The sequence below is a fragment of the Cryptomeria japonica genome, chromosome 1 (genome assembly GCF_030272615.1).
Source record: "Cryptomeria japonica chromosome 1, Sugi_1.0, whole genome shotgun sequence".
NCBI classification, from domain to species: Eukaryota; Viridiplantae; Streptophyta; class Pinopsida; order Cupressales; family Cupressaceae; genus Cryptomeria; species Cryptomeria japonica.
This window is the reverse complement of record NC_081405.1, coordinates 458,011,501-458,024,016: the sequence shown is the minus strand read 5'-3', so window position 1 is coordinate 458,024,016 and position 12,516 is coordinate 458,011,501. Positions and strand designations below refer to the sequence as shown.

At 38.7% G+C, this 12,516-nt stretch overlaps 1 protein-coding gene across 2 annotated transcripts in view; it reads right to left on the bottom strand.

The window, feature by feature from the left end:
- Nucleotides 1-11,010, bottom strand: part of LOC131064363 (two-pore potassium channel 5) — a 40,687-nt gene extending 29,677 nt beyond the window's left edge. The window contains exons 1-2 of one of the 2 annotated variants that reach the window (XM_059218605.1): nt 9,536-11,010; nt 9,049-9,277 (exon numbers count right to left, since the gene is read on the bottom strand). In XM_059218605.1, coding sequence (XP_059074588.1) covers nt 9,271-9,277; nt 9,536-10,731 — 1,203 coding nt within the window. In that variant the 5' untranslated portion in view covers nt 10,732-11,010 and the 3' untranslated portion in view covers nt 9,049-9,270. Of the gene's footprint in view, nt 1-9,048; nt 9,278-9,535 lie in introns of those variants that run through there. The other variant, XM_057998482.2, reaches the window with a different exon arrangement.
- Between the last annotated feature and the right edge of the window lie 1,506 nt (nt 11,011-12,516).

Genomic DNA, 12,516 nt, shown 5'->3' with positions numbered 1-12,516 from the left:
TGATCACATATGCACAACTCAACCAGAATATGGTGCAGATTGGAGCTCTGGTTTAGAACCTGATAGGCAATGAAGACCTGAGATCTATGGCTCCAGGGGAGTTCACAGCCATGTTTTCTGATTTGTATCAGACTTGCTGGACACAGAGGGAGAGCATGTGTATATGGTTGTACCGGTATGATTGTGTCTTTGGAAGTGCTCATCGGTCTGGGGTTGTGAGATATTTCAATGTCTATCCAATTTGTACTTTGGTATTTCAATGTCTATCCAATTTGAAATCACAACTGGACCACTGAGAGAATTGACTGCAAAGAGGGAGAGTTACTTGCACAGGAGGAGAACTTACAGTTGGTATCGGAGAAGATACAATTGGTATCAGTGTCAGCTTCAACGCTTGGTATCAGTAAATTGGGGTCAGATTAACTTCTGCATATAAAGGGGATATGATGCAGTCTGACCGGCAGGTAAGTTGTATTTGCTAACACATGTTCCTTCAATTGGTATCAGACTTGTATATGCAATAGGTATATACACTTGGTTGTTGAGCAATTGGTGTCAGTTGGTGTTTGATCCCTCCATCTCAAGTGTTGCGGATTGAGAGGATAAAATGTATGATGGTCAAAGGAGGAGAAGCATCCAATAGAGAAAAAGGGGGAGAGAAAACTCTGTCAGTGCTTGGTAGAGACAAGGAGGAGAGAAACCATGTCAGTGCCCTTTGCCATTGTTGTCAAAGGGGGAGAGAGAATTTGTAGTATGGCGGATACTACATGTGTTGACATCAATGCCAAAGGGGGAGATTGTTGGCATTGTGTTGTCATTGATGTCAACCGGTATAGCATGTTACTGGTAAAGCAGGACAACCAGTATGGGAGGATAGTTGATATGTTGTCAGTGTTATCAACCGGTAGTGTGAACAATAAAGCCAACAAGTAAGCAAGTTGGAGTAACCGGTTTACATGTCAGTGTTGGGAAGAAGGAACCGATTAGTGTGTGTGGAAGGGAAAAAGCGAGACCGGGTGACTAGGACTTAATCCCACTTTTGCCAACACATTGGGAATACAAAAGAGCCTAGGGAGATCGCTCACTTTGGCTACTTCTTGTGAGAAAGAGAGAGCCAAGGATTATCTCTTGGGGTTTCTATTCCTCTTGTTGTATGTGATGAGAAAAATAGGGTTTGATTGATCAACTAGACTAGGAGATGAACAATGAAGCATATATGAACTGAAATTGAACAAACTTGCAGATCTGAAACTGAGATACTGAAAGCATGAAAGGGGGAGGAATTTGGATGTGTACCTGATGCTAAAAACTGAGCCAAACTGACTAGGACCAGGGCACCACGCCCCTGTCCCTGAGAACCTGAAAGAAAGTTGCAACTGAGGGGATGCAATTATGAGACCCTAAGCCTGTACCCTGTCAAAAATCATTGATTTTGAGGGGGACCATGGAGCCACGCCACTGTCCTAGGCAGGACTGGGGCACCACGCCCCTGTCCTTGACAATTTTGAGCAATTTTGAGACTTCTGGGTGGTACTTGTGCCTTTTCCTGATCTAGAACTCCTTCCGGGTACCTATTTCTACACCTACAATTGAAAAGAGAGGGTTTGGGTGGCTATATAGGGTTTTGCCTCAGTCAAACCCCTGTGTTGGTGATTTCCACCTCCACAAATAGCTGATTTGTATAGTAAAATAGTGTGCAGGAATCTTGTGTGTGTGCAAGACCCTAAAATGAAAGCAAACAATCTAGAGCAACCCTAAAGAGTAAACCCTAATTTCTTATAATTGACAAAGTAAATGCTCTAGATCAATGATGCAAAGTGATCTAAAGCATGAATGTAAATATGTAAATTGATGTGATGAAGCTCATGCAAAGACATGAAAATAACATGAAACCATACCCAACCCCTAAGAGAGGGGTACAAGCCAATCGTCAGTCGATGATCTCCTATTATACTTCAATGTCTTCAAGGCTCCTAATTGATGATGAATGCTTGATGAAATGTTGTTAAATGTTGTTGAAGACTCCACATAGGCTTCTCTTTCACTACGTAGAAGGCTCCTTGTGCTCCAAAAACCTACTCTTAGATTCTTAGATAGATCGATCCCTTCAAATGAAGGAAGAGAACTTATGTATGACACCCTAGATCTTAATTTCATCTTTAGGTTGACTTAGAGATTGAATTTCCTACCAATTTCTTGGGGTTAAGCATTATAATATCATAGGATTATGCTCCCAAAATTTCAGGAAAAAAGCCAAGGACCATGTGCACTTTGCCCATGGTCCGGCCAACTTTTCACCAAATTTTCAAGGTCGTTAGATATGATGATATTATAGTGAATCCCAAAGTTACAATTGATTTTGAGGTGTTTTGATATGCGAAACAGGACATAATTAGGGTTTATGATTTATTGGAGGAATAAAATAAAAAGGGGCACACTTAGGGTAAAGGGAGCAATTTTATGATGTGGAGAGTGATGAAATATGACTTTAGATTTAATTTAATTATTTAATTAAATTCTTGAAGGGAAATTACAATGCAAGATGCAAACACACTAAGGTGGGTGCTAAACTAGGTGTGGAATTGTACCACCCTAGGAAGGATGTACAATTTACGACACTGCGGTGTGTATGCATGTTGATGTTGAACAAGCATGGCAGAGAAGTGACCAATGAGTGATGTGAACTGGCAAGCGTGTGACCGGTAAATCTTAATGCAGTATGAACTAATGAATGGTCAAAAGTGCAACCGGTACGCTAGTATGTTGTCAACTAGCAGGACTCCCACCAGATGAAGAGAAGGTTGATAGAAAGTGTGTTGCTTCAGTGAGCAAAGATGACATATGGAAAAGGTACTGGGACATATGTCAAGTTGGAGATGTATCCTCTCCCTAGTGAAGTCACATCATTACCGACAGGTGACATAGATCCTCCTCCACCGGTGTTTAGCAGTTGAAGTGCAGTTGTCTATTCTTCCCACTAGTACATGGTAATACCTTACTTATCCCACATCATACATGGCATACATCATGACTCTCTGGGATAAGGCAATCAAAGTTAAAGGCAGGAGATTGAAGGCTCACACCGCATAAACCAGTGAAACACTAAGTTGCCTTAGGTGCATGAAATCAAAGATGTGCATCGGATCTGCAAGGGTAGACATGATGAGTTGCTGGTATAGAGAAGGAAGGATAGGTTTGTCACTTTGACAAACCAGTTGATAGGAGAACCAGTCGATTGATGAAGAAGGCAATGTTGAGCAACTGCAGACAGAGAAAGCAACCGGATTGAGGATGCGAACAGATGCATCACAGTTAAAGATTGATGACAAGGTGTCATCAAGGTTGTTACCATTATACTGACAGATGCATCATTCATCGGTATGTAGGACAATCAGTGAGCGAGCAAAAGTGAAAGGCTCGTGTCTGATAAAGAAGAGCATGTTGGGGATTAGCATGTCTAGTGACCGGTCAAGGTGTTCCATCGACAGATCAACAAAGTGCAGTTATGAAGGTCCACCTGTGAGGTTAGGTTATACCGGTAAGGTGAGTTGAACTGGAGGTGAGTCTTGGTTGGTGAAGGATGTCAAACCGATATAGAAGACTTAGCAGAGGTGGATGCCGACAAAGATGACACGTAGGAGACAGGTATCATGCATGTTGTGGTCGATGAAGTGTTGTCGGTAAGGTAGGTGGTGACTGGTCGATATTAATGTCAATAGCGTGAATCACAAATCAAGAGAAGAAGGGTGCAGGTCGAGACTAATCAGAGGACAAAGATCTGATTTAGTGGCTTCATGATCAAGATAGAGTGTCTAGGGGCTGATCTAGGTAGGTGAAGCTAGCCACGTGATCGCTCCATAGATGATTGACAAGTGCAGACCAAAAAGGGTGTCGTGTTTTCCAAATACGGCAAACATGTTTTGGACGCAGCGGGGTTGGCGGAATTTGATTGATCCGTTGCAGGTGGTCGATCTCTGGAAGGAGAGCTGATTGGATTCGGTCTGCCTCGAGGTCGATGAAGGAACCCTAGCACGCCAGAAGTTTGAATGTCATTTTGGCGGGAATGCATAGTATAAATGTGCAGATCGAAGACCAGATGTGCTATTGCTGTATGAAAGAGTGAAGTTGGTAAAGTGAGAAGAATCCAAGTGTTAACCAATCAGAGAGTCCATCAACAATCATAGAGGAGATTGTGTACTTGAGAGAGAATCAGATAGAGGAGTTCAACCAACAAGGGTAAGGTAACTGGTAGACTATCATTGAGCCTGACAGTGGAGTGCACCGATGGTGATTGAATTGGCAGAGAAGAGAAGAGCAAAGTGAGAATCTGTGAAGAACCGGTAAGCTGAGAATCGGTAGTGATCAAAGAGCAGAGAACCGACAGAGTGAAGAAGACTGGTGGTGGCTAGTAGTAGTGTGTTAGAGAGAACAGAGAATCAACAGAAAGTAGAGTACCGACAGAGAAGAGGTAGAGGTTGAACTAGTAAGGTTGCAGCAAAGAAGAAAGATTGCAGAGGTTCAGAACACATTTGTAACCAGGTATTAACTTTTGTATTTAATATATGATATTGTAATCACTGAGTTGGAGCTTGGTGCAGGGGTTGGTGCTCCTTGGGTTTGTGCCCTAAAATCAGGGGTTGGTGCTCCTAGGGTTGGTGCCCTAAAGCAAGGGTGGTGCTTTTTGGGTTGGTGCCCTAAATGTTGTAACCAATGTTTCATTGTGAGGCTGGATTGGATCAATAGACTCCGGTAGCATTTCTCACCGAGGTTTTTCCCATGTTGGGTTTTTCCTCATACATTTGGTGTTATGTGATGTCCCTTTTGTGTGTGGTTGCATGTGCGTATCCTCCTATCTCATCGGTACGTTTTCTTTATGTTAGATCTGCTAACCGATACATACACCTTAGGTTTAAAAGGGTAAAGTTTGGAAACCACTAATTCACTCCCGCTCTCAATGGCATCTTGTGTTCAACAGTTAAATAATGGTGTCAATGCATCCTCAATAAAGAGACTCATTCATTGCAACCATCAACCATTACAATTCCCACACACACAAAGTAAACTAAAAATGTATGACATATGAAATAGATGGATTATCTACAATAATTCTATTTGGTCATCAAACACAAGAAGGGGTGTGACAAAAATGCTATTTATTACCTTAGTTAATTATCAATTCATACACTTTTAACACCATACCTAGAATTATGTGGCCACAATTTTTTGACTTAGAATCAATATACTTAGCAAATAAAGATTTCACTCACCTATTCAACACACTTGTACAAGGTACACCTATACATGATTTTCACATATTTGACATGCTTCTCTATAAGCTAGGGTATCTTTGTGTCCCAAGGCACACCTCAACAACACTTGATTTGGGAAGCACATTATTCTAAAATAATAGGTCACTTTGGTATCCCCAAAATGCTTGTCAGATTTTAACAACACTCTTATTGACCTCACATGTGTATAGACATTGAACACCATATCAAATCTTACATACCTTGTGGCATTGTGAAGCTTATTAATAAGAATTTAGAGCTTTACACTCCTCTAGTAATACATGATCACCTTTGTGAGGTGATGTAGAAATTTACTAATCATCAAAGCCCAAAATAGCTATGTATTTGTTGTGGTTGATAAGTTCTCTAAAATGGCCATCATGGTTGCCTATAAGAAGACCATCACAACACCAAACTTTATGCACATCATCTTCAATCATGTTTGGCTTTATTTTGACCTTTCAACCTCCACTACTTCTAATCGTAACCTAATATTTGTTAGCATTTTAAAACAAACTCCTTGGACCATATTAAACACACAATAAGATTGGTTCATAACATTTCACCCATAAATTGACAAATAGATATAGGTGTTCAATTGTGTATTGTTCACCTTCTATAAATTCATAATGATGCACATATGAGGATAATCTACCTTACAGCCAACATACTTACAACAAAGCATTGCAACACTTAACAATGTGTAGTCATTTCAAGACATGTCTTAGGTTCTAAATAGTGGCATCCCTTAACATATCCTCTCATACAACAATAAATTATAAGATGTGGACACAAGAACAAAAATAAGCAAAGCATAATGATGCATCCAATAAATCTGAGACCTTCACTAATAGGTCCAACAAATTATATAACACCAATAATAGAAGTAGAAAGTGCATTATGATACTTATTACAAGCCACCAACATTCCAAGTTGGCGATAAAGTATAGCTTCATCTTTAAAAGGAACACATACCATGTTGCAAGATCAAGGCTCTACAATATCGTACTTTGTCATATTGCCTAGAGCTAGTGAGAATGCTTTCATTCTCTACATACCACAATACTTGGGTTTGCACCCTATCTTTACAATAAAAGTATTGAAAAATGTACTCTCATCCTCTCTTAGAGCTAGTATAATCAAAACAACAAATAGACCTAGACCACTTAAATCCAATGGTAAAATATATTATCATGACACCATGACACGTAGTATTCACCTATGCAATGGTTAACTATTCCATATAATCGCTTGATCTATATTACATTGATTGGGCCCAATAGTACAAATTGGAGTAACTAGTGCATAATTTGCTTCATTCAAATCTAGTGCAATGGAGATAATTAATTATCAAGGGGAAAATGATCTCAATTCAATCATGTACACAACTACAATAGCACACATGCACTTAATTTGTGTGCTTACTTATGCTCCACCCATGCTCAATTCAATCACAACAAAACCTAGTGCAACATAATTTCATGTGTTGCTTAGCACCATATCTTTGTGCATCTTTGCACAATGTTACTTTCCCATATAACTCAACCCTACACATGGAGACACATACCTACACTTGGATTTTTTAACTAGAATCATGCAAGTTTAACACTTGACACCATGCAAGTCCAACACCTATCATATTTTTGAGCATGCAAAAGGTACACTATGCATGTGTGACACACGTTAAATTATTGAAGGCCTAGTGATGACCTTTCTTATAAATAAATTTCATGTATAAGTTATGTTAGCAATGTGTGTTCAATGTTATCATTGATGTCAATTTGATATGTGTGGATTGTTGCCTAATATGTAAAGGTCTGAAAATGATTATCTAGATGTTGTTATGTTGTCTAGTGGTGATAAAGAGTATGTGGTGTTTTCAGAAGGTGACAATAGTGGAAGCTGAAATATGCAAGAAATAGTATTTAAAGTCTTTATGGGAGAATGTTTTGCATTCCTCCATTTTTGAAGATGATGTCTTGCAGTTCTGGATTTAATGTCTATGTTCTATGGATGTTTCAATATTATGATTTTAGGTCCTCAACAGCTTAGGTGTTGAAGTTAGTTATTACATTTTGCTGATAGTGAGGTTGTCTATCAAGACTAGTCCAAAGAATATTTCACAGTGTTGTTTCATGTGGTGAGGCTTGGACGATACGTTCATATTGTTTGTGTAGTGTTCTAGTTCAAAATTCAAGTGTTGGTTTGCTATGCAAGTGAAGTTAAGGTGTTGTTATGGGTCTTACCATGGCGTGTGAAGATCCACATTAAGTAATTTGCATTAGATATTACTTTTGAGTCAATTGGTTAATGTGCTTTACTATGTGTCTACACATTTCGTTTAATGCCAACTTTGGAGGATGTGTTGTTGTGTGTGGTTCATTGGAATTGAATTAGGAAGACATGTTGTGATATATTTGGGTCCTCTTTATCTCCTATAGTGGACCACATTTAGCACAATTGCTCATGGTAACCGACTTTGTGTAAAGTATGTTTATTTTGTTTGTGGCCAACCTAGTTGAGAGTTTTGGTGAATAAGGTAATATAAATAGATGTGTGGATGTATGAATTAGGATGTGGATTGATTGAGAGTATTATGGAAGAATATGTGGGAAGCAGAAGTGTGAATATTAGTTTGTGATAAGCTTTGATGATCATATTTTTCAGTATGACAAAATTTTGAGGCAGCAAATGTGTAAGTTTTGTTTGGCATGATATTGAGTGCTTGAATCAAAGGTTCAAGGACAATTTCATGATCAAGAGATCTTATTCATTTCAATTCATCATTCCTCTATGATTGCCGAAAGAAAAGAGTCCTTTTGGCAGCTTGTGCAAATTATATCTTGCCCTAAGATCGTGTGTCTCAACTTGCAAGTCCATTGTATCTTGCCCTAAGGTTGTGTGTCTTAGCATGCAAGTCCAATTCAGGAACAATGAGCTTCCTTGACCTTGTGCCTAAAACATTGCATTCAAACATTCATATAGTGAGTGTGATTATCATCGTAGTTTTTCCCATATTGGGTTCTCCATGTAAAAGTCTGGTGTTCGTGTGTTTGGTGTTTATTGTTTCATTATTCATTGGTATTTTGTTGATTAAAGATAATTGATAAGTATTTGTGATTGAAGAATTTTAAGGATTTGCTCAAGACTGTTCAACCCCCTATACTCCCCCAACCCCCTAATCTTGTGTTGTGTTCAACAAGTTATAGTCAGATAAATTCCTATCAACAACTTGTTGTATACATAATACTATACAGATCTTCTTTCTTGCAATACTTTCCTATCAACAACTTGTTGTACACATAATACTATACAAATCTTCTTTCTTGCAATACAATTATACTACAAAAGTCTTATGCTCTCCTTGAATATGTGTCATATGATTTGATAATTAGACAATAAATTAAAAATACTCCAAACAATTTACAATTGCACAAGGTGTTTTATTCTTATAAAAAACCATTTTCGCTAAAATCTTCAACTAAGAATAACATTGATAAAAAAAAACTTATTTTAACAAAACTTTACTCTACTCAAAATCACATAATTTAATAATAATCAAACAATTAAAAAATACATCTTATCCCCACCCCAAAAAATAATCATCGTATTTTGTTAACCAAACCTTTGTCTATGAAACTAAATAATATTTAAAAATAAAGCAAAAGTTGCTTATCAAGATCATCCCCTCTCTAAACATAATTTAAATAATGTTCTTATACACTTATCCCCACCTTTGACTATTAAAACTAAATAAATAATATTTAAAGCAAAACTTGGCATATCAAAGATCATCCCTCTCTAAATTTAAATCATCGTTCTTCTCCTGAGAACGTAACGTTCATTGCTTAATAGACTGTTTCAACGTACTGTTCTTATTTTTCACAGGCCTGATTTTTCCCGTGTTGCCATTGTTCTTCACAATCGGTATGGTGCCTACCTACCATTCATCAACTAACATTCTCTGCGACTTCAATGGTGATTAAGCACTGTGTGTGTGAGAGAGAGATGATTCAGTGAGAAAAATCCCCTGTGCAACACTTAATTCCTTCCTATTAATCAAATTTACAGTTAACTCCTTCCTATTAACCATTTTTATATGAAGCTTTAATGGCGATGAGAGAAAGATGATTCAGTGGGAGAAAATCCCTTGTGCAACACTTAATTCATTCCTATTAATCAACTTTACAGTTAATTCCTACTTATTAACCAGGTTTATGTGAAGCTTTAATGGCGGAACCACTCACCTTACAAAGCCATTGTTGTCGATATCCGCAGCAAGAAGGTCCCCAACCGTCATCTCCCTATGCAGAATCCACTTCGCAGTGACCCTGTTGCGCTTATCAATCCTAAGCTCGGCAAGAAAGAGGAAAGCCCTGGCCACAGCCAGAGTACTTATAAGCAGCCAAACCACAGCAAAGAGCCTCCCCTGCATTGTATCAAACGCATAATCCCCAAACCCCACAGTCGTCACAGAGGTCACCCCAAGATAAAACGAATCCGTCCAGCTCAAATCCTCAAGGCCATGAACAACCAGGGTTCCAATCCCAATACACAGCACCACCACCACCAGGGCAATCCCCACCTTGATCCGAATCCTCATTCTCCCCTTCTCCATATCCACAAAATAAGCCTTGGCGAGCTCATAACGGCTACTGTGAATGAGCACCGTCTCCTGCTTGTCCAGAACGAAGCTCACCAGCCCACTGAGCAAAATGTCGATGAAACCAAACCCTACAAGAATAAACCCACAGCAGAACATCTTGGTAAAAGTGGTGCAGGGCACAATGTCCCCATAACCAATAGTGCACATAGTGACAATGCAGAAATACAGGGCATCCACAACAGAATAGGTCGCCTTGCCCTTGAATTCATCCGCTCGCCACAAATAAATGCCAACCCCCACAGACAAATAAATGGCCACCCCAATACAGGCCCTCTTCACAGCGTCCGAGGCGGACCTCAATTGGGGCTTTTCTCTCCCTGAAAGGCCATCTATGCCCGGATTCCCCAAATTTCCTACCACAATTGCAGGGGCAGAGTTCGATTTCCGCAATTTCTTTCTCCGCCTAGTGGACGGATCCAGCCATCTTTCCTCTGCAATGTCCACCACATGAGAACAATTTTCTTCCGCTGGTGCCCCATTTTGAGCCCTGTTTTCTTGCCGCGATTTTACAATCTCCGTAAGTGATCCTGATCTGTGTGCAGGTTCTGGTTTTGGTTCGGATTGTATTGCCCCAAGGGATTGGCTTCTGGATAACAGGGGTGAAGGTAATGGAGTTCCATAGAGGATGTTTTCTTTGACAATGGAAGCGGGAGAAGGGGGTTGCAGAGCAGGGTTCAGAATCCTTTCAGGTAAAAAAACCCGGCGTATTGATAAGAGCCTCTCTAGCCTTTCACGCGCTCTGTTTCTGGAATTAAGGAGCGGTTCCGCCTCCTCCATTCTGGTTCAGGGAGGGACGCTTAGCTACCCTTTTGGGATCCCAAAACATATTTGCCCTTTATCTGTGAATTCTTCACTCTCTGTGATATTCAAAGTCGCCATTAAAAATAATGAAGACTCAATCGCAACAAATTCCCTCAACCAGAACGCTTGGCTACAGTAGTTTTTCACAACCAACAGTCAAACGTCGAGGCTCAGGGTGGTGCATAATATTTGTTGAGGAGGTGCAATACTAAGTAGTGAATGCCTGTCACCATCCCATCTACTAGTCAGCCAGCCATTGTTCTTTGCCCTTTCTAACCAGAAAAGGAGATTTGGCTTTAAAGGAGCATATTCAGCATATTCCAAGTTATGATTTATTTAGTGATTTATATCCAGATATGTTAATAGATATGAGTTAAATAATCAAGTCAAACAAGTCAAAGTTTAAATGTGTTGTTTAGCCTTGTTTGAAAATGAGGGGTATAACATTGATTCAACTATCCTTTTCAATCATTTACAATATGAATTTTTAAAATCATTAGAATAAGAGTATCATAAATCATGATTGACATTTACAAGATCATATTGAAGAAGCATTATTAAGGAATTAAACTTGACTGAAGATGATTGTATATTCATGTAACAACATTTAGATCATAGTAGTAGTGAAGGCACATAAAGAGATAGAAATATCAAGGTTGGGAGAGAAGAAATTCTACCTATCATTTATTGAGGTGGGTTTGTTTTGAATGGTCCATGAATACATAGAGACCTAAGATGATACAACCAAAGATTAGGGAAACATACATAGTCAAGGAAAAGGGGTAGATTTAGGGAAACATACATAGTCAAGGAAAAGGGGTAGATTTATTGACAAAAGCATTATAGGATTGTCATAAAGGAAAAAACAGAGATAGGATGGGGAACAACTTGACAAGAAAGACGACAGTTAAAAAATAATCTAAATATAACAATGACAAAGAAACAACTTAAGATGGTGATATGTACAGGTTGTGTGCAACAATACTAAAAGTAAAATTGGCAATTATAAAGAGTGAAAATGCAAACACATATTTACATTTAGTGGGAGCTTGCAAGAATAGTTGAAGCCTATAGGTTACTATGACTGCCTTGGAGATGATTGCACAATATATGTTCCTTCAAGTGATACAACAAAGGGTGTCTTTTCAAAAGTTTTATTCTTGATATTCTAGTTCATTCCCTTGACAAAGTCTAATGGAAGGTGAAATCATGGCTTATACAACTATTTTTTATTATAATCGGATACTCATAAAAACAAAAAAAAAAGGACAAGTCTCAGTCTTGTGGCATGTGGCTACTATTGTATTGTTGTTTTGAGACCTAAAGAGCCACACAATCAGTCAAAGACTTTATGATAGCCTTGTGAAGACAATCAACAAAGGACCTTGAAACCTACTGATAGATTGATGAGATGAGAAGTATGTTGAGGTAAAGGGGAACTCAAGTTAACTACTAAAATCTCATTGTCAACCCAAGAAACAACAATGAATAGTCAACCTAAATATTTTTCTACAAATAAGAAGACAACCATGAAAAATCTTAGTCATGATTGATAACATCCTTGATGAGTAGATGAAATAATAGTTCCATAGTATGATTTAAAGGACAATCATAGGATAAAAATAGTATGTCAAGGTACAATGAAGGAAAAAGTGCACAGGTATGACAGTCATGGCAAGATATCAAGGAATGAGTACAAACACGAGTAATTTACAAAGGACTCTAATAAGACTCAATGTTGAATGAAAGAAGCAACCTACA